At 43.2% G+C, this 21664-nt stretch overlaps 2 protein-coding genes across 7 annotated transcripts in view; both read right to left on the bottom strand.

The window, feature by feature from the left end:
* Positions 1-144: 144 nt before the first annotated feature.
* LOC115142923 (solute carrier family 25 member 34-like) lies at positions 145-12982 on the bottom strand. Of its 6 annotated transcripts, none has more exons than XM_065003041.1 (7): positions 12785-12980; positions 8433-8491; positions 7397-8270; positions 4936-5001; positions 3042-3194; positions 1616-1750; positions 145-1383 (listed from the first exon to the last, which is right to left on the bottom strand). In XM_065003041.1, exons 3-7 carry the CDS (start codon positions 7919-7921, stop codon positions 1201-1203), a joined length of 1062 nt encoding a protein of 353 aa, XP_064859113.1. In that variant the 5' UTR covers positions 7922-8270; positions 8433-8491; positions 12785-12980; the 3' UTR covers positions 145-1200. The 6 variants fall into 6 exon arrangements, with proteins under 6 accessions (XP_064859113.1, XP_064859112.1, XP_029538657.1 ...); XM_065003040.1 differs by having other exon boundaries at positions 8433-8847; positions 12785-12866; XM_029682797.2 differs by lacking the exon at positions 8433-8491 and having other exon boundaries at positions 7397-7801; positions 12785-12982.
* A 3567-nt stretch (positions 12983-16549) lies between these two features.
* Positions 16550-21664, bottom strand: part of LOC115142906 (F-box only protein 42-like) — a 28762-nt gene continuing 23647 nt past the window's right edge. Inside the window, 6 exon segments of the mRNA XM_029682774.2 lie at positions 16550-18159; positions 18162-18282; positions 18413-18529; positions 18647-18703; positions 20321-20417; positions 20713-20823. Coding sequence (XP_029538634.2) covers positions 17243-18159; positions 18162-18282; positions 18413-18529; positions 18647-18703; positions 20321-20417; positions 20713-20823 — 1420 coding nt within the window. The 3' untranslated portion in view covers positions 16550-17242.

Here is a 21664-nt window from a genome sequence, read left to right as displayed (position 1 = left end):
GTTGCAATAGATGATTGTCTGAAATTGCATCAAGGGAATCTGCTAGATTAGACTGTTGTCTTTAAAAAATGCATTCTCAGAAACTAGGCTGGGGTACTCATCTCTGCCGTCAATGGGGTCTGTGAATATTAAAACGGATGTGTATTCCAATTTTAAAGTAGAATGGTCTTTATTAATGGCAATTCAATATAACAATTATACATATACTTCAATTAGTTCAAATTATCTTACATTTTTTTCATCTTCAGACATGCACAAGTCAAAGCATTTTTATTTTCACACATATCACACAAAAATATCAGTAAAACTGTTGCCTCGAAATGATCTAGGTCACTAACCTAGAATAAAAACCACATAATTACACAGAATTGTTGATCTGACCAACCTTCGTCTTGCTTCATTAATAATGGGCCTTCTTGTGCACAGTTTGACTTTTGATCTTAAAGCGGCAATCAGCAGTTGGATCCATAAAAAAAAAGATAAAAGAGACCTCCCCTGATTCCTGTTTTGGTCAAAGTTGAAGGATGTGGCTGGAGAAATGTAACCACTCTTAAATCCATAGACAGAACTATGGATGCAAGGACTGACCATCCATGATATCAAAAGTATAGTTGTAACCATGTTTTGAGGATATATAGTGTTTATTTACATTTACACTTTGTTTACAAACACTGGAGTAAAACAAGCTTATATTTTGGGTTCTGATGGGCTATTCCATTTGAACTAAGCTCATGGAGAAATTATAAGTTATATTCTTTAAGAATCAATGGATACATATAATTTATGTATAAGTCCAAAAATGTATATAGCAACTGAAGATTGCCCCTTTAAGGCTTAGGCATGGAGTGAGCCTCATCTTCCACATCATCACTGTCCAGGAACTTGCAGTGTCAGTCAAATAAACTGGAGATGGAACAAATTGTTTAAGTTAAGTGATGTATGTCAAGCCATTATGTATCATTTCTGTCAACCACTGAGTGAGTGCAAGAGTGTCTACTCCTCCATGTCTCTCCTTCTCTCCACCAATGGACCTGTCAATTATTAAACCTCAACTCTGTCCATGTACAGTATGAGGCCCTCGGTCTCAGGTCTGGCTCTGACGAAGGCAACAGACCAAAACCTGTTGGGTTTAGTAATTAATCATTATTTTAAAATTCAACTTCAATTGTCATCTAGGATTGACTGAATATCCTCTTCTCTTCAGCTCTGGTTCTGGACGTCCTGGAAGGCTCTCTGTCTCATCAGGTCCCAGAGGAGCATGCTGAGAATGGTGTGAGGGCACAGGCGGAAGAATACAGGACCCATGCCTTTATAAAGTCCCAGCACACCTTCGGTCCGACACACCTTCACCAGACAGTCTGAGAAGCCCTGGTACAGACGACCCTAACAGACAGGCAAGAGAGGCAGAGGATAAAACTGTGAGTTCAACAGCTATAGATAGTTACAGTATAGATATTTATATATATTTGAGTTGAACAGCTAAGAGCCAGGGGTGTACAGTATATGGAGAAGGAAAGGTACTTAGAAGCCAAGAGAGGCCAGGGAATATCAGGGTGAATTGGGCAATGCCAATAATGATGGGTGAAAGACAACAAGATATTGAAAAAAGGCTCACACTATGATGCTCATCCACTGGCTGGTTGTAGAGGCGGGTGCTGATGACATCAAACGGGGTCATGGTGATTGTCACTGCGACTCCACTGATACAGGCAGCTGTCAAGGCAACCAGCCAGCTGTTTGGACTGTACCACTACAAAGACACAGAGAGAAATCAACTAACGGTAGGGGTGCCTGATTATTCATATCTTGTTGGCTTCTTATTTCATATGTACCTTGTAAAAGAACAATCAACTCAGAAACAATCAATCGTTCTGGATTAGGACTGGTCACTGTATTATGACCACACCGACAGTCATGAGTCATGACTGCAGTAAAATTCCACATGGCCATTGAGTCACGGCATTCTCCTTTTAGCACTCTGGACATGCTTTGGTAGTACCCAACTTGCTAATGACCACCAGGTCGTTAATGGCCTGGTACTCAGGGCTCTACTTTCCCTCTAACCACTCTGACATCAATGCACATGCAATCGAAAATCACTTGAAACACGTCATCAAAACAGTATCCTGCGTTTACAACTCCCCTCACCGTGACGATCAATTTGAAGAAAAAAGTTTCAACAGCAGGTTGAAACTGAGTGTAAAACATGGTCGTTGTGGATGTTGTTTCAAAGCCTAACAACGAAATGGACAGAGCTTTCTATGGTGATGATGGGCTGGTTTATTCCATATAAGAGCTAGGTATTGTTGATTAGAAAGTCTACTTCAGCATCACTCAGTAGCATGCATACAGCTCCATTCAGTGCATAGTAAGTCATGTCTAACTTGGCTCACTAGTACTATATAGTACCCGCTATTACTTTATAGGACTTGTTTCAAATGATCACTTGTACATTCAACATAGCAACTTCATATGCGCACTCGCTCCAGAGTCGCAAAAATATCCTTTCTATTTTATTCAGCTAAGTTCAATTATATTCTTCTTACTCTAAAATCATGTAATATAAAATAATGGCATGCATATCTTGTCAGCTAATGAAGAAGCCTACAGCCTATGGCATGGAGCATAGCCAGATAACATACAGTAGGCCAACTTATATTCTGTTCTTCAGAAATACATTTTCTTCATATCATGTTTATTTAGACGTGACTAAAATAAATAATGGATTTATTGTGATGGTGTATGTTAAATTGATTTATTATACTTTTTTCAATGTAGATGTTCAAAAGGCGTGCATCAGCGGTTTGTTTGAAGCTTGTATGAGTGGAGGCCTGGGGCTGCTAAACATGTTTATGTTAATTAACGGCCAATTACCGTGAGACCGGCAGTATTTTGCATGACAATAACAGACAACCCTAATCTATAAACACGATTCTTATCTGCTGGTACTGTACTATGATTGCCATCTGCATGTGTGACACCTGGCTTGTAATGCAATAGGCAACACAGTCTGGGTGTGCATACATGGTTTCTATAGTTACCTGCAGGCGTGCCACCCATTCTTTGGTGGAGCTGAAGGTGGCCAGTTGGGTGGCTGATCCCACCATGACTCGAGGCACAGCCCCGTTCACACCCCTCCACAGCCCCACCACACCCTCCCGCCAGTAGATATTGGCGAAGGCACTCGACACCCCCTGAGGGAGGGAAAGGGGATCCTCCATCAGTTAAAGTGATTTACTTCTTTTTTACCACAAGGTGTGGAGAGGTATGCTCTAGTTTTTATTTTTTACATTTTATTTATCCATTATTTTACCAGGTAAGTTGACTGAGAACACGTTCTCATTTGCAGCAACGACCTGGGGAATAGTTACAGGGGAGAGGAGGGGGATGAATGAGCCAATTGTAAACTGGGGATTATTAGGTGACCATGATGGTTTGAGGGACAGATTGGGAATTTAGCCAGGACACCGGGGTTAACACCCCTACTCTTACGATAAGTGCCATGGGATCTTTAATGACCTCAGAAAGTCAGGACACCCGTTTAACGTCCCATCCAAAAGACAGCACCCTACACAGGGCAGTGTCCCCAATCACTGCCCTGGGGCATTGGGATATTTTTTAGACCAGAGGGAAGAGTGCCTCCTACTGGCCCTCCAACACCACTTCCAGCAGCATCTGGTCTTCCATCCAGGAACTGACCAGGACCAACCCTGCTTAGCTTCAGAAGCAAGCCAGCAGTGGTATGCAGGGTGGTATGCTGCTGGCTTGCTGGTTAGTAATCTGTAGCTAGAGGCAACTGGCTTGTAAAGCAAATTCAGAAGAAGACAGATTCATTTTGAGGGAGAAAAGTTGAAGTGTCGAACCACATGTGTAGGCTACCATACATAGCCTAGTGCTTCTCGCTGTTGAATATGAAAGTGTTTTCAAATGGAAAGTATGGACATTTTTCTACTATTAAGTTATGAACTCTGCACTTACATCACTTGTGGACATTTTGCCCACAAATGATAGTGTGTCAGGGTATTGGATTGCTTCAGCCTATGGCAAACACAAATGGATATTGTACCAGTTGACTTTACTGTAGAAAACCTGCATACCTTAGATCTATACATTGCCTTGAGCTTCACTGCAGGGTCCTCGGGACCCCAAGAGATGCATGTTTTGGTTTTTGCCCTAGCACTACACAGCTGATTCAAATAATCAACTAATCATCAAGCTTTGGTCAGTTGAATCAGCTGTGTAGTGTTAGGACAAAAAACAAAACATGCACCCCTTGGGTCCCGAGGACCAAGTGTGAGAGGAGTACCAAGACAAAATAAAGCAAGTTTGCCCCTACCTCTGAAACTGAAAGGGTGTTAATACAGGATTTTTGCAATATCAGAGCCATCATTAAAAATGTATTGGCATGGGGCATCCCGAGTGGCGCAGCGGTCTAAGGCACTGCATCGCAGTGCTAGAGGCATCACTTCAGACCCAGGTTCGATAGTGGGCTGTATCACAACTGGCCGTGATCGGGAGTCCCATAGGTTGGTGCACAATTGGCCCAGTGTTGTCCCGGTTAGGGGAGTGTTTGGATGGGGGGGCTTTACTTGGCTCATCGCGCTTTAGCGACTCCTTGTGGCGGCCCTGGCACCTGCAGGCTGACCTCAGTAGTCAGGTGAACGGTGTTTCCTCTGACACATTAGTACGGCTGGCTTCCGGGTTAAGCGTGCGGGTGTTAAGAAGCGCGGTTTGGCAGGTCATGTGTCGGAGGACACATGACTCGACCTTCGTCTCCCGAGCCCGTTGGGGAGTTGCAGCAATGAGACCAAGATCAAAAGTGGGGAGAAAAATGGTAAAATACAAAAACAAATTATTGGCAGGTCTTGAACACAGGGAACAGATGTCCTGCATCCACATGTGATACACATGTACACACACGCATACACCCCTCACCTGATGGTTGTGCTGGTGACCCACTGCGATGGCCTCAACTGTCTGGGCCTGCAGATGTGTCTTCACCTGTGGAGGAAATATAAGACATAGATTCTTCAATGTATTGAATACACATTTGACATACACAGCATTGCAAAGAGAGCCTCTGCAGTACATCACCCTATAATTAAATAAGCACAACCCTGTCAATATATAGAGACACAATGTTCAGTGGTTACACCTGGTATTAGTTACACAACATGTACACATTTTTCAGCACTCTGCACACACACCCCTTCAGGATGCCCATGATCTCAATTTCACATGTGTCTTTCCTCACTGTTCATCTCTCTCGCTCTTTCACTTTCTCGCTCTCTCAATGACCGTTGCTTAGGTTATTGAGATGAGTTTGGCTCCCACAGTATACATGCACACATACTCCGGAGGCCGAGCCCTCCCTGGTCTTTCTCCCATACCGGGTGTAATCAGAAATCTCTTTCTATCATTCTGTCTCGCTTACCTTCATACACTGCCAAAAAGGACAGGAGGGAGTGCTGGGAAGTATATTGGGTAGTGCTTGGAAGTGGATGCATGCCAGGTATATTTAGTGACCCAGATACTCAGAAACATATCTATATGTATAGTGTTTTCAGAGTGCTGGAGAGATTATGCGGCTCATTGATGTATTGAGCAACAGATGCAGCCTAGACAACAACAACAGTAGCATGAGTATATGAGGGCCACCTTAGGTTATTATATGGGTTATTATACAAGTGAGGGGCAACTGCCTGAACGCATGGGGAAATACACAGCCACTGTAGAAGCCACTGCCCTTCGCACAGTAACAATCACATCCCTGAACATAACATGATACGTAACATGCTGAACTGGCTGACTTGATAGATTTAAGCAATAAGGCACAAGAGGGTGTGGTATATACCACGGCTTAGGGTTGTTCTTCTGTTCTTTAAATTTGATTTGATTTGATTTGATTCTTAAGCGGAGTGTCTGGACACAACCCTTAGCCGTGGTATATTGGCCAAATACCACAAACTCCCGAGGTGCCTCATTGCTGTTATAAACTGGTTACCAACGTAATTTGAGCAATAAAAATACATGTTTTGTCATACCTGTGGTATACGGTCTGATATATCATGGCTGTCAACCAATCAGCATTCAGGGCTCGAACCACCCAGTTTATAATTGTATTTACAGTACCTGCACTAATGCACCAGGTTCTCATAACAGGGAACATGGCTGGTGCAATATTTATGACACTATTTATACTCCATAAGGTATGATGCACTGAGTGCTCAAAAAGCCTTTGTTGTGAAATTGGGACACATACTGTAGGGCAGGATGTCACGCCTGTACCAGCTCACCCTCTGTGGCGCTCTGGCGCCCACGAGCGCCTCTCTGGAACGGAATCATTACACACACCTGTCACCATCATTACGCTCATCAGCGCTCATTGGACTCACCTGGACTCCTTCACTTTGTTGTTTGCCCCTCTATATCTGTCTGTTCTCAGTTTGTTCCCAGTGTCAGCATTATTGTCGATTTGTTTTCCCCTGTCCAGACGCTGTCCAGGTTCTGTTTCATGTCCATTGTTTATTAAATGGTCACTCCCTGTACTTGCTTCTCGTCTCCCAGCGTCTGTCCTTAACACAGGGATCATCAACCAGATTCAGCCGCGGGCCGATTTTTTATTGAGCGGATGGTCAGGGGGCCAGAACATCATTACAAATATTTTGTAGACTGCAAATTGACGGCAAGAAGCCCAAACAGATTTAACATTTGACTAAAACATAATCAATTCAAACGTTGCTTACGTTTGTATACGATAACATACAGTATATCTATCTATTCTGTGGGGAAACTTTGGAAGAGATTTCCTAAATTAAAATCAATTTGAGCTGATTTGCTGTTGTTTATCAGTTTTTACAATGTAGGGTCAACACTGTTGTTACAACCTGGCTCATATTTCGTAACAACAAAGGGAGACCACGCATGACTTAAATGTATAAAGGAATACATGTATTAAACTAAATAATAATAAATACAACAATGTAACATAAGCTGTGGACGTCTGTAGGATCAGTAGTGTATGTAGTGTGTGGATGAGTGGAGAGGGTGTTATATGGTGAAAACAGACACAAGGTGGTGGAAGCCAGCCTGCCAGTCAGGGAAGAGAGAGAGTGTTGGCTGATGTGGCCTCCCTTTATAGCCTGCAGGCCAAGCCTGCCCAGGTGCGCCACATCAGCTGACGATCCTCTTGCTCTGCCCACTGGCCTCCTGCAACAAGCAGACTACCAAACAGGAGATCCCAGCACACAGAGTGGGAGGGACGTCACACTGTAAATACTGTAGATGCTATATATGTTATGTATGTACATTATGACCCCAAGTGCCTTCCAAACCTCTTTACCTTTTACAAAGCTATTGACTACGAGAGAAACAACAAAACAAACATGCTACTCACCAGATAGGCAGGAGAGGCGATGAAGGCACCCAGAGCCCCGGCAATGGCTCCTGACATCAGACTCCCTCCAGGGGCTGCAGTGACACCCACGGCATCACAGTAGGAGTAGAAACCCAGCCTCACACCGTTCATCAAACCCTGGTACAACAGTCCAGCCGAGAGCCCCTTCTGCAGCCCGCGTAGCCCGTCTGTTCTACCCACCACCCATAGGGCCTGGACCACCCCGCGGTAGTGCCGCTGGTAGGTCCCCCGCGCCCGCAGCTCTCCCTGCAGCTGCAGTCGCGTCTTCACCACCTCCAGGGGGTTAGTGAACACACAGGCCCCGCAGCAAGACAACGAACCCAAGGCAAAGTCCAGCGGGGGCCACAGGGCCAGTGGGAGCTGCGGCGAGGTGACCGTGGCGGCCTGGGAAAGAGGGGGGATTTGGGATGTCATGGCAACTGAATGGAGCTGAATAGAGTGGGAGTTGGGAGACCTGAAGGGAGAGTCTGTGGCAGGGTAGTTTAGAAGCTGGGTACCAGTCATCTCTGAAGTGCGGAGTGTCCAATGGTGTCCTGGGTGATGAGTCTACCTACTGCGCAGTCTATGTCAGGGCTTCCAGATGGGTGAGAGGGTATAGAGTGTACTACTGGGTATGGTGCATGTGATCATGAAATCTTGGAAACAGAGGTCAGAACTGTACGGCTGACGGGGACTGGTATGAGAAGAGGTCAGTGATTACTGCCTGATATGCCTGATATGACGTCACATGTGACCTGTGCTCCTGTTACTGTGCTCCTCTGCCATTGGTGTTCAGTGTTTCTGGGATGATGTTCTTAGATGCCTCATGCTAGTCTCTCCATAAGTATAGTTACATCTTGAGGTCCTCAATGTCCTTGAAAACATTGAGGAATTGGGTTAAAGGGTTGTGTGTGTTCACTGAGCTAACTTGTGCAATGATCATTGAGTAAGTCCAGCCAAGAGATCTGGCCCAACTTGAGAGACAGCAGAGCCTGTCACCCCTCTGTGTAAAGGCGGGACTCTCACGAACACGTACATGTTGGTTGTTTTCCCCTAGGAGACCAACAGGCCTCACAAGACTCGTCTGAACGTCCCCTGGTACCAGTTGAAAAAATGAATGGAAGTTTATAAGGAGACTGTTTAGTGCCACAACAATAAGGGGTTAAATATATGTTTAAAAAATATATATAATAATAATAATGTTTCCTGTTTCTTATATCTCACAGATATATGGCAGACACTTCAGAACAAACTTCCTTTTGATTTTTGGGTGGACTATCTGTTGTTCCATGTAGTAAATCTGTTATTCAATGTGTTTGTAAGGGCTAATAGCCCTTAGACTCATGGGTTAAAGGGTTGTGTTTGTTCACTGAGCTAACATGTCTACATGTGCAATGATCATTGAGGAAGTCCAGCCAAGAGATCTGGCCCAACCTGAGAGACATCAGAGCCTGTAAAATAATGAAGGAACTTATCAGGAGTTATGAGGAGTTATGTAGAGGTGTTATGAGGAGTTATGTAGAGGTGTTATCAGGAGTTATGTAGAGGTGTTATGAGGAGTTATGTAGAGGTGTTATGAGGAGTTATGTAGAGGTGTTATGATGAGTTATGTAGAGGTGTTATCAGGAGTTATGTAGAGGTGTTATGAGGAGTTATGTAGAGGTGTTATGAGGAGTTATGTAGAGGTGTTATGAGGAGTTATGTAGAGGTGTTATCAGGAGTTATGTAGAGGTGTTATGAGGAGTTATGTAGAGGTGTTATGAGGAGTTATGTAGAGGTGTTATCAGGAGTTATGTAGAGGTGTTATGAGGAGTTATGTAGAGGTGTTATGAGGAGTTATGTAGAGGTGTTATGAGGAGTTATGTAGAGGTGTTATGAGGAGTTATGTAGAGGTGTTATCAGGAGTTATGTAGAGGTGTTATCAGGAGTTATGTAGAGGTGTTATCAGGAGTTATGTAGAGGTGTTATGAGGAGTTATGTAGAGGTGTTATCAGGAGTTATGTAGAGGTGTTATGAGGAGTTATGTAGAGGTGTTATGAGGAGTTATGTAGAGGTGTTATCAGGAGTTATGTAGAGGTGTTATCAGGAGTTATGTAGAGGTGTTATGAGGAGTTATGTAGAGGTGTTATGAGGAGTTATGTAGAGGTGTTATCAGGAGTTATGTAGAGGTGTTATGAGGAGTTATGTAGAGGTGTTATGAGGAGTTATGTAGAGGTGTTATGAGGAGTTTTGTAGAGGTGTTATGAGGAGTTATGTAGAGGTGTCTACATGTGCAATGTAGAGGTGTTATGAGGAGTTATGTAGAGGTGTTATGAGGAGTTATGTAGAGGTGTCTACATGTGCAATGTAGAGGTGTTATGAGGAGTTATGTAGAGGTGTTATGAGGAGTTATGTAGAGGTGTTATGATGAGTTATGTAGAGGTGTTATGATGAGTTATGTAGAGGTGTTATGAGGAGTTATGTAGAGGTGTTATGATGAGTTATGTAGAGGTGTTATGAGGAGTTATGTAGAGGTGTTATCAGGAGTTATGTAGAGGTGTTATGAGGAGTTATGTAGAGGTGTTATGATGAGTTATGTAGAGGTGTTATCAGGAGTTATGTAGAGGTGTTATGATGAGTTATGTAGAGGTGTTATGAGGAGTTTTGTAGAGGTGTTATGAGGAGTTATGTAGAGGTGTTATGAGGAGTTATGTAGAGGTGTCTACATGTGCAATGTAGAGGTGTTATGAGGAGTTATGTAGAGGTGTTATGAGGAGTTTTGTAGAGGTGTTATGAGGAGTTATGTAGAGGTGTTATGAGGAGTTATGTAGAGGTGTTATCAGGAGTTATGTAGAGGTGTTATCAGGAGTTATGTAGAGGTGTTATGAGGAGTTATGTAGAGGTGTTATGAGGAGTTATGTAGAGGTGTTATGAGGAGTTATGTAGAGGTGTTATGAGGAGTTATGTAGAGGTGTTATCAGGAGTTATGTAGAGGTGTTATCAGGAGTTATGTAGAGGTGTTATGAGGAGTTATGTAGAGGTGTTATGAGGAGTTATGTAGAGGTGTTATGAGGAGTTATGTAGAGGTGTTATGATGAGTTATGTAGAGGTGTTATGAGGAGTTATGTAGAGGTGTTATGATGAGTTATGTAGAGGTGTTATGAGGAGTTTTGTAGAGGTGTTATCAGGAGTTATGTAGAGGTGTTATGAGGAGTTATGTAGAGGTGTTATGAGGAGTTTTGTAGAGGTGTTATGAGGAGTTATGTAGAGGTGTCTACATGTGCAATGTAGAGGTGTTATGAGGAGTTATGTAGAGGTGTTATGAGGAGTTATGTAGAGGTGTCTACATGTGCAATGTAGAGGTGTTATGAGGAGTTATGTAGAGGTGTTATGAGGAGTTATGTAGAGGTGTTATGATGAGTTATGTAGAGGTGTTATGATGAGTTATGTAGAGGTGTTATGAGGAGTTATGTAGAGGTGTTATGATGAGTTATGTAGAGGTGTTATGAGGAGTTATGTAGAGGTGTTATCAGGAGTTATGTAGAGGTGTTATCAGGAGTTATGTAGAGGTGTTATGAGGAGTTTTGTAGAGGTGTTATGAGGAGTTATGTAGAGGTGTTATGAGGAGTTATGTAGAGGTGTCTACATGTGCAATGTAGAGGTGTTATGAGGAGTTATGTAGAGGTGTTATGAGGAGTTATGTAGAGGTGTTATGAGGAGTTATGTAGAGGTGTTATCAGGAGTTATGTAGAGGTGTTATCAGGAGTTATGTAGAGGTGTTATGAGGAGTTATGTAGAGGTGTTATGAGGAGTTATGTAGAGGTGTTATGAGGAGTTATGTAGAGGTGTTATGATGAGTTATGTAGAGGTGTTATGAGGAGTTATGTAGAGGTGTTATGATGAGTTATGTAGAGGTGTTATGAGGAGTTTTGTAGAGGTGTTATCAGGAGTTATGTAGAGGTGTTATGAGGAGTTATGTAGAGGTGTTATGAGGAGTTTTGTAGAGGTGTTATGAGGAGTTATGTAGAGGTGTCTACATGTGCAATGTAGAGGTGTTATGAGGAGTTATGTAGAGGTGTTATGAGGAGTTATGTAGAGGTGTCTACATGTGCAATGTAGAGGTGTTATGAGGAGTTATGTAGAGGTGTTATGAGGAGTTATGTAGAGGTGTTATGATGAGTTATGTAGAGGTGTTATGATGAGTTATGTAGAGGTGTTATGAGGAGTTATGTAGAGGTGTTATGATGAGTTATGTAGAGGTGTTATGAGGAGTTATGTAGAGGTGTTATCAGGAGTTATGTAGAGGTGTTATGAGGAGTTATGTAGAGGTGTTATGATGAGTTATGTAGAGGTGTTATCAGGAGTTATGTAGAGGTGTTATGATGAGTTATGTAGAGGTGTTATGAGGAGTTTTGTAGAGGTGTTATGAGGAGTTATGTAGAGGTGTTATGAGGAGTTATGTAGAGGTGTCTACATGTGCAATGTAGAGGTGTTATGAGGAGTTATGTAGAGGTGTTATGAGGAGTTTTGTAGAGGTGTTATGAGGAGTTATGTAGAGGTGTTATGATGGAGTTATGTATGTAGAGGTGTTATCAGGAGTTATGTAGAGGTGTTATCAGGAGTTATGTAGAGGTGTTATGAGGAGTTATGTAGAGGTGTTATGAGGAGTTATGTAGAGGTGTTATGAGGAGTTATGTAGAGGTGTTATGAGGAGTTATGTAGAGGTGTTATCAGGAGTTATGTAGAGGTGTTATGAGGAGTTATGTAGAGGTGTTATCAGGAGTTATGTAGAGGTGTTATCAGGAGTTATGTGTTATGAGGAGTTATGTAGAGGTGTTATGAGGAGTTATGTAGAGGTGTTATGAGGAGTTATGTAGAGGTGTTATGATGAGTTATGTAGAGGTGTTATGAGGAGTTTTGTAGAGGTGTTATCAGGAGTTATGTAGAGGTGTTATGAGGAGTTATGTAGAGGTGTTATCAGGAGTTATGTAGAGGTGTTATCAGGAGTTATGAGTTGGAAAGAGAAGTTATGAGGAAGAACTACATGTCTTGCTTTGGTTGCTTCTTTGGTTCCCTTTATTTAAATAATATGTAACAGGAGAAAGTGAGGAAAGAGGACAGCTGACACTACATTTTTTTCTCAACAAAACTCAGTCACATAACACTCATATTTTCTACCTCTGCAGTTTGGTCACTTTACAGCTTGTTGTACAAAGAAAAATACACATTAACTTCCAATAACAGCACACACATACATATACTAACTCTACAATTACGGACGTAAGGAGGGCCCACAAGTTATAAATCAAGCACTTAAGACACTGAAGTCTGATCCCCAGAGTGACTCTGTATAATCTGCACATATCTACAAACGTCTACATTTCTGATAGCAAATGAAGCAGATCTTACTCTTGTTGTGTTCCTTTCCTCTCTCTGCTTCCCTTCCCTGCACAGCCAGACAACTTCAGTAAACATGTGTTCCCAGAACTCCCATTCATTGTGAAAGTCTCCTCCTACTGCCTTAGGCCAGAACCAATCCAGACAACCCTGTCCGACACCTCACCACATCCCCTGCTTTGTTCAAATGCTCTGTTCCAATCGAAAGCTCAGCTCTGTCCCCTGCCTAGGTCCTATTGATTCTCTCTGGGTAAAAGGTTATAGTTATGAGAGAGGGGGTGGAGTGGAAGTGTGTCACACAGGAAAAAAGGGGAAAGCATATTGACCACTGCTGTGCTTCTGATACTGTGGTTTAGATATTTGTCTAGTAAGATTCCTAATCCTGTGTTAAGGAAAAACAGGTTTATCTGCGAACCACAACAAAAGAAGAGACACATTTATAGGCTACTACACTCGGTCCCTAATTAAAGTTAGGCTGGTATTATATCATAGTCATGGTGGTAGGCAATTATGGTTGGTAAAAAACTGGTTTACCCAATACATTTGATATAGTTTACTCGCCATTAGCCGGCAACTTTACCAACTTTTTTGTGTCCGCCAGTTTATGCTTTTTATTAGGTGATAAAATGATTTCTTCATGAACAAATCACAACACCCAACATGAAAAATATTATAGTATACTATGGTATAAATACTATAGTACTGACTAGTGTTTTACTGACTTTACTGTAGTATTCACTGTAGTGTTTTCCAAACTAAAGTCCGCAAAAACACTACAGTGAATACTGTAGTATTTACAGTAAACTATAGTATAAGTACTGCAGTAAAGGAAAACTGTAGTATATACTATAGTAATTAATGGTCCTTTTGCAGACTGTAGTATACCGTAGTATTTACTGTAAGGTTTTTGCAGACTGTAGTACACTGTAGTATTTTCCGTCATGTTATTGCAGACTGTAGTATTTACTGTAGTTTGTTTGCAGACATTACTGTAGTATTTACTATAGTGTTTCTGTTTTATTATCATTGAAATAAAGTGGAGTCTTTCTCCTTGAGGAAACCTACTGGAGAAATACTAAAATAGTAAGTAGGTAGGACTGGGGCCTGAACAATAGTTGACAGCGTCTGCTCTTTTCTACAACGACAATAGGCAATAGACCTGATTGGGCAGCTCAGAGCTTCTGCTCTTTTCTGTACATTAAAAACAAAAGATTTGGTGGAAGAGGCAGGGCAGACCAGGAGCAAGTAAGGAGGGTGTGGTCAAGCAAAGCATCCCCCGAGTCTAAGTGCACTAAGGTTTTATTAGAACAGGCATAGATTAGTTACTCTATTTTTTTCCTTTCCTGACATAAGTTTGTGTTTAAAAGCAACTTCATTAAAATTACAGTTGACAGCCGTGTGCCGGGAGAGGGGGCTGGGGCTGGGGCTAAGGAATGCATCCACCTATATACACACACTTTTATATACACACACATTTTTTGTACTTTTGTATTTTGTAAAAAAATATATATTTTTATATAGTCTTAGAATGTTATTGGTAGTTGATCTTGTTTTTTTTAAAGCCAGCTCGGTGGATTCCAAGGAGGCCCATTTCCTCAGTGTGGCCGCTCAGTCTTTGGGTGAGTACTCTCACACAGCTTCCCGACATGACTGAGGAGGCTGATTGGTCTATAACTTGTGACAGTTGTATGGATCTTTTCCAGGTTTGTGAATCATTGTGACAACTGCAGAATTCCAAGGTACGGGAAAATAGCCTTCCATGAGATGTGGTGAAGAGGTTAGAAAGGAGGTGCAGGTATTCATCAGGTGCTTGTTTGATGAATGTGCTGTCAATGTTGTCTTCCCCTGGTGCTTTGTTTTTCATTTTTCAAATTATTCTTCATTTCTTCAATAGTAACAGAGCGGGTGAGGGGATGGTCTACTGATGTTGGATTTCTGGTTTATATTGTTTTCTGTATTTCTCTATTGACAATGTTTATTTTCTATAACCTGTATGGGACACATTATCTATACATGTGGCATGTAGGTTTCTCACTTATGGGTGGCACAAATTGGGATATGGGGGAGGGAATGGGCAGGGTATATTCAAATTAAATACTGCAGTATTTACTATAGCTAAAAAGTGTAGTGTTTTTGCAGACATTACTGTAATATTTACAATCGTTTCTTTGGATAATACTGTAGTATTTACTATAGTATTCTACAGTATACTAAAACATTCTATAGTAAGTGCTACACATGATCGAGCATTTTTTCATGTGGGAATGACCTTGACAATTGGGAAATGCTGCAATAGATGATTTAGCAGTCATTGTACTGTAATCAAGCTGTCTCTTTTAGAACATAGCTTTTGTTTCAAAATTACTCTTTTAATGCCAACGTGTTAGTTTATCGTGTTTCCCATACCCATTCATTTGATTTGGCTATAACCGCAGGGGCCACTAGAGGCCTAGACTTTAGCTAGTGCAGTATCAATAGTGTACCATCAGAACATCCCATCCTTTGTTTTGGGCCTGAATATCAGAAAATTGATCCAGGAGTCGTTCCTGTCAGTCGTGTTGTGACCGCCCTGAATTTGTCTGAACCGTCTCAGTGCTTCTCCTTCCAATAGGGCGCTTCCCCTTTAATTCCCTGTTAAATAGCCAGCATCAGCTGCGCAAGTGGGGTTGTGACAGTGGCGCGAGAGAGGAAATGTTCTACCCTCAGCTTGGAAGTTCGTTAAGAGACAGTTTATTTTGTTTGTAGTAAAAAAAAGTGTGTACAGTAGCCGTGTCGCAGGATCTACTTATGTCTATTGTTTGACTACTAATCTACGTCAGTCGCCGCTGTTTCTTCGTGGCCTTTCCCAGACGGAGATTTGTTGGCGAATTGGATTGTCTGACTGACCACAACTTTTTGCATGTGGTATTCAATTTGTTTTGGTGTGATGTATACCGTGATGATTTAAGTTGTAGTGAAGACTACAGAGATGTGACACTCTTTATTGTTGTGTGGTAGAGTTGATCGCAATCTGATTGCATTAATGAGACCGGGTTTACCCATCACTTTATGAAAGGACAATTGCAATACTGAGGTCACGTGTGTTCACTCTACTCGGTTACCGGGCTAGACTCTTAGGCCAGAGGTACAGGACGTTTCTTGAGGAACCAGAGCTCACAGTTCTGTGATGGTTTATTTTGGTAATGCAAAAAGAACCAAGTTTAAGTTATTTCCAATGTTGTAAAGGTTTATGAAAAGTATGTCCATACCGACTTTTACATGAGTCCTTTGTATTGGTGTAGACTTGACGGATCAGATGGGACTCATTTCCTCCCAAACAAGAAAGGAGAACTCAATATTTTCTCTGGTAGGTAGAACCTACCTGGCACCCCTACAAACAACCTCAAGTCTAAAGGTTTATTTTATTTGTAACCTTTATTTTGTAAGATGTTGGCCAAATATGTGATGGCCCAGAATCAAAATACTTTCAGGACACAAATCAGCTTAGCCGCTCCACTGAAGGTTGATTAATGTCTCCGAGAAGAACTACACCTCTAGTGCAAAGATAAAAATCAAGATCATTTTATGAGCACTGTGTGCTAGGCTATTTGTGATAACTCTCACCACTATTTTCAACACAGGTGATGTCATCACAATCAGATCATTGGTGTATAGATTGTGAAAAGAGCAGGAGTGCAATCATGTACAAAAGCTGTGAGGTGGTTTTCATTCTTACAATAAATGCAGGATTTAGACCTGGAACCTCAGTTAACAATAAACAATACATAAAACACAACCTGACAGTTAAGACATGGAGGCCTTTATTGTTTTCTTATGCTTACACAGTACACTGCAGCAACCTCCCGAGCCCCCCCTAAACAACCATCAACATGCATTTACACCACACACACACCAACATCCATGCTATTACACACACTCACACAGTTTCCAATGTAAACAATGCAGGCTGAAAGAGTGATTTAAAAAAAAGCAAGGTAGTCCGTTGTCCACTGTTGCGCCCTCGTAAGCAAGCGCAAGGCTCGTTCCATTTTCTTTTCTTTCAGTAAGTTCAAAGCGGGGCGACCAAAGAGGAAAAGAAACTGTCTACATATTTTGGGATTAACTGCTGTCCACTCAGGCCATTTGACCAACCTTTGTCTCACACACACACACACACGTTGGGAGGTCAGGATGCCCATTCATCCAACAGTCACCATTATAGCAACAACATCCTCAAGTGTCTTATTAAATGTACTGTCTGAAATGTTATTTTCTTTTAAGTTATGTGATAGGAAGATGGGGGCAGAGGGAGAAGTTAGTGTGAGAGGGGAGAGGAACGTCAAGAATTAGTGTGACACATTCTTTTCCCACGATCCTCAGCGGTAGAGGAAAAAGGCCTTGTTTGACTTCCCTTGTATGGGTTAGGATGGCTTGATCGTCCGTTACCTAGCAAACACTTTGGCGTCACTCACAAACCCATCCATCGCTGCATTACCTCTTAGCGCGCACAAAGTACAAGGCGTTGGTTTTAGGGTAGTACTTCACGTTCTGCTTCTTGTCCATCAAGCCCCCGAATATGATGAGCTCGCCCCTACCCTGGACCACTGTGTGAAGGCTGGTCTCGGGGGGGCCTGTGACGGCAGCGGGGGTGCCGTTCCCGTAAACCCTCCAGGAGACGAGACCGGCTGCTTTGGCTCGGGACACGTCCAGGACATACATCTGCATGGGCTTGCAATTGAGCGACTGGTACAGGGGCTTGCCCACGTTCAGGCTCTGGGGCGGGTGGTGACCAAGCCGCCGTGCGATAGGCGGGATGGAGTGTCCATCAGACCCGGCAGCAGCAGCCTGTGGCGGGCTGGAAGAGGGGGATGTTCCTGCTGAAGCCACTCCTCCCCCACTTCCTCCTGAAGCAGCTCCTTGGGACAAGGGGTTTGAGGAGGATGAAGAGGACAGGTTTTTGACAGCCTCCAGGCCTCGTCTCAGGGCTGCGGGGGACACGGCCCCCGGGGGAGTGCGTGGGGAGCCAGGGGCAGGTGGAGGCGTGTGCACGCCGTTAGTGCTGGGTACCTCAGAAAGGGGGTGGGTGGCTGAGGGGGGAGACTCCCAGCCGTAGTCCGAGGAGACAGGGGGGCGAGAGGGCGGGGAGGCATCCTGGGCAGGGCTGGTCCGGGGAGAGGGGGATGAGCCGTTGAGTAGAGGATGGAGGGAGGGCAGAGGCGGGCTGTCAGGCCCCTGGGAGGGGGATGGCTGTTGAGAGGAGGAGCCGGGGCTACCCTCTCTGGCACCCCCTCTGGCCGAGGGACGTGGTCTCAGTGTCCCCCAGCGGCCGTTCACACAGGGGGCCTCCTCAACAGCCCCCAGGACGACCCCGGCGGCGCCGCTCCTTAAAGGGGACTGGGAGCGCAGCGAGGGGGCTCTGGGCCCAGGGGGCCAGGAGAGGCACTGATGGGGGAGGGCCGAGAGTTCAGGCTGGGGCTGAGTGGCGCACGGCCAGACGGAGCCTGGGAGAACACCACCACACACTGTCCAACCTGGAGAGAGCGTGGGATGGACGACAGAAAACAATGAAGGAAGTTGAGATGAAAGTAAACCTACAAAACAATATCCCAACAGTGTTTAGTGCGGTGAGACAGGGGATAGATGACAGAGAGCCATACATACCCTGCAAGCAGGGTGGCACCACAGTTCTGGGGCTCCATGGTCGTCGTTCTCCACCCTCAGCTGCTGCCATGTCCAGGGTGGGGCACCCATGTGCAGGAGCCAGGCATCTTTCAGCAGCTAGCAGGGACATGAGAGCGAAGGGAGGTGCAGAGTCACAAACAGCAAAACAAGAGGGCAGAGCTTTTTATGCATGGACAATAATAATGCCTTTCATTAGAGAACATAGGCTCTCACTGCATTAGGGCCTCCACAGCCTCCCAGAATAAGAAGAGTCTTGTTGTCAATCACAATCTGTGAGAGAGGAGAAAATACATTTAAAACATGTAGATAACCATCTTTACGAGCCACAAAAAGGTAACTTGTATTCCCTGTAAAAACACAGACAGATCCCTTTCAAAAGTTTGAGGTCAATTAGAAATGTCCTTGTTTTTTTTTTTTTAAGCACATTTTGTCCATTAAAATAACATCAAATTGATCAAAAATACAGTGCAGACATCGTTCATGTTGTAAATGACCATTGTAGCCGGAAACGGCTGATTTTTAATGGAATATCTACGTTGGCGTACAAAAGCCCATTATCAGCAACCATCACTCCTGTGTTCCAATTAAACATTGTGTTAGCTAATCCAAATGTATAATTTTAAAAGGCTAATTGATCATTAGAAAACCCTTTTGCATTGATGTTAGCACAGCTGAAACTGTTGTTCTGATTAAAGAAGCAATAAAAGTGGCCTTCTTTAAACTAGTTGAGTATCTGGAGCATCAGCATTTCTGGGTTCGATTACAGGCTCAAAATGACCAGAAACAAAGAACTTTCTTAAACTCGTCAGTCTATTCTTGTTCTGAGAAATGAAGGCTATTCCATGCGAGAAATTGCCAAGAAACTGAAGATCTCGTACAATGCTGTGTACTACTTCCTTCACAGAAAACACCAGTTTCAACATCAACAGTGAAGAGCCGACTCTGGGATGCTGGCCTTCTAGGCAGAATTCCTCTGTCCAGTGTCTGTTCTTTTGCCCATTTTAAACGTTTATTTTTATTGGCCAGTCTGAGATATGGCTTTTTCTTTGCAACTCTGCCCAGAAGGCCAGCATCCCGGAGTCGCCTCTTCACAGTTGACATTGAGACTGGTGTTTTGCGGGTACTATTTAATGAAGCTGCCAGTTTAGGACTTGTGAGACGCATTTTTCTCAAACTAGACACCAATGTACTTGTCCTCTTGCTCAGTTGTGCACCGGGGCCTCCCACTCTTTCTATTCTGGTTAGAGACAGTTTGCGCTGAGTAGTACACATCGTTGTACGAGATCTTCAGTTTCTTGGCAATTTCTCGCATGGAATAGCCTTAATTTCGCAGAACAAGAATAGACTGATGAGTTTCAGAAGAAAGTTCTTTGTTTCTGGCCATTTTGAGCCTGTAATCGAACCCACAAATGCTGATGCTCCAGATACTCAACTAGTCTGAAGGTCAGTTTTATAGCTTCTTTAATCAGACCTACAGTTTTCAGCTGTGTTAACATAATTGCAAAAGGGTTTTCTAATAATCAATTAGCCTTTTAAAATTACAAACTTGGATTAGCTAACAACGTGCCATTGGAACACAGGAGTGATGGTTGCTGATAATGGGCCTCTGTAGATATTCCATAAAAAGAAAAAGAAACTGCAATTTCGTCTACAATGTATTTTGGATAAATTTGATATTATGAAGAACACAAATGTGCTTTTCTTTCAAAAACAAGGACATTTATAACTGACCCCAAACGTTTGAATGGCAGTGTATTTACTAACTAATCTGAAATAGTGCATGATGGGGATATGGAGGGTGTGTGGTGGAAATGCAGGAATTGAGATATGTAGAGGGTGATGGAGGTATTGAGGGGAGAAGGTGTGAAGGAAAAACATCATCCTGACCTGAGACTGGCCTCCTCGTGGGTGTGGGGAGGGCCCGGAGATGGTGGGCTTGGACCAGGACCACTGCTCCAGATCCAGAACCCACACCTCGTTACTCCTGATTAGGGACCAGTGGAGAGAGCAGGGGGACACAGTGAGCCAAAAGCACACACCTTGACAGATTCACAGACAAATATCAACATTGAAAAAAACAGTTTAATGACATGATTTCCCTTTACTTTCAAGACATTCACATTACAACCTTTGAACATGGTCTCGCTACACCACAACTGTATTTATTTTAAGTTTTAACTGATGTGTCAGGTTGTTCCATTGTAATGTCTGGTTTGGCACAGCATAGTAAAATATGCAGAAAACTCAAAAGGTAAAAGCTCCTCAAAGTAATGACATACATTTGGCGGGCCCCTAGCGACCCTCCAAACACCACCATGACGCTCCCTATGACGGAAGAGGAGTGACCGGCCATGGGTAGGGGTCCTTGGGTTGTCACGATGCAGTTCCACCTGAGGGCACATGGAGGTTTACGGGCTTAGCTAGATGAGGGTAAAGTGATAAAAGACCAAGCACTGATGGCTAGCTAAGGCTATAAGTATAATTAAGTGAGAAGCAAGCATTGGTCTGAAGAAAAAGGAAATTCACAAGCCCCACAATGTTATTCCACCCATGCTCTACCAAGATTTTCCAGCACACAACTTTGACCTACTACAGTAGCTATGTTGGTCTATTGTACATGCAGGTTGCTTAGGATTCAAACCTTCTCAAACAGCCTGATTCATACTCTTAGAGGAGGTGCCTCCATAATAATGTGATTTGTACTGAATACAAGTTAAAGTATTGGAATCTTCACACACGCCGCACTTATCTAATCACACTAAACACTAATTGGGGCGGCAGCGTAGCCTAGTGGTTAGAGCGTTGAACTAGTAACTGAAAGGGAGCTGACACGGTACAAATCTGTCATTCTGCCCCTGAACAAGGCTGTTCCTAGGCAGTCATTGAAAATAATCATTTGTTCTTAACTGACTTACCGTAGTTAAATAAAGGTATATAAAAATAAAAAACATTCCACTACTTTTTCAAGCTGTTTTTATTATTTGAGTGAGCGGTTTTATATTGTAGTAGTGGCGCCTGTCTGAGTGAGCGGTTTTATATTGTAGTAGTGGCGCCTGTCTGAGTGAGCGGTTTTATATTGTAGTAGTGGCGCCTGTCTGAGTGAGCGGTTTTATATTGTAGTAGTGGCGCCTGTCTGAGTGAGCGGTAGTAGTGGCGCCTGTCTGAGTGAGCGGTTTTATATTGTAGTAGTGGCGCCTGTCTGAGTGAGCGGTTTTATATTGTAGTAGTGGC

The sequence above is a fragment of the Oncorhynchus nerka genome, linkage group LG2, assembly GCF_034236695.1.
Source record: "Oncorhynchus nerka isolate Pitt River linkage group LG2, Oner_Uvic_2.0, whole genome shotgun sequence".
NCBI lineage: Eukaryota > Metazoa > Chordata > Actinopteri > Salmoniformes > Salmonidae > Oncorhynchus > Oncorhynchus nerka.
The sequence above is the reverse complement of the archived record's forward strand: the minus strand, read 5'-3'. Positions and strand labels throughout refer to the sequence as shown.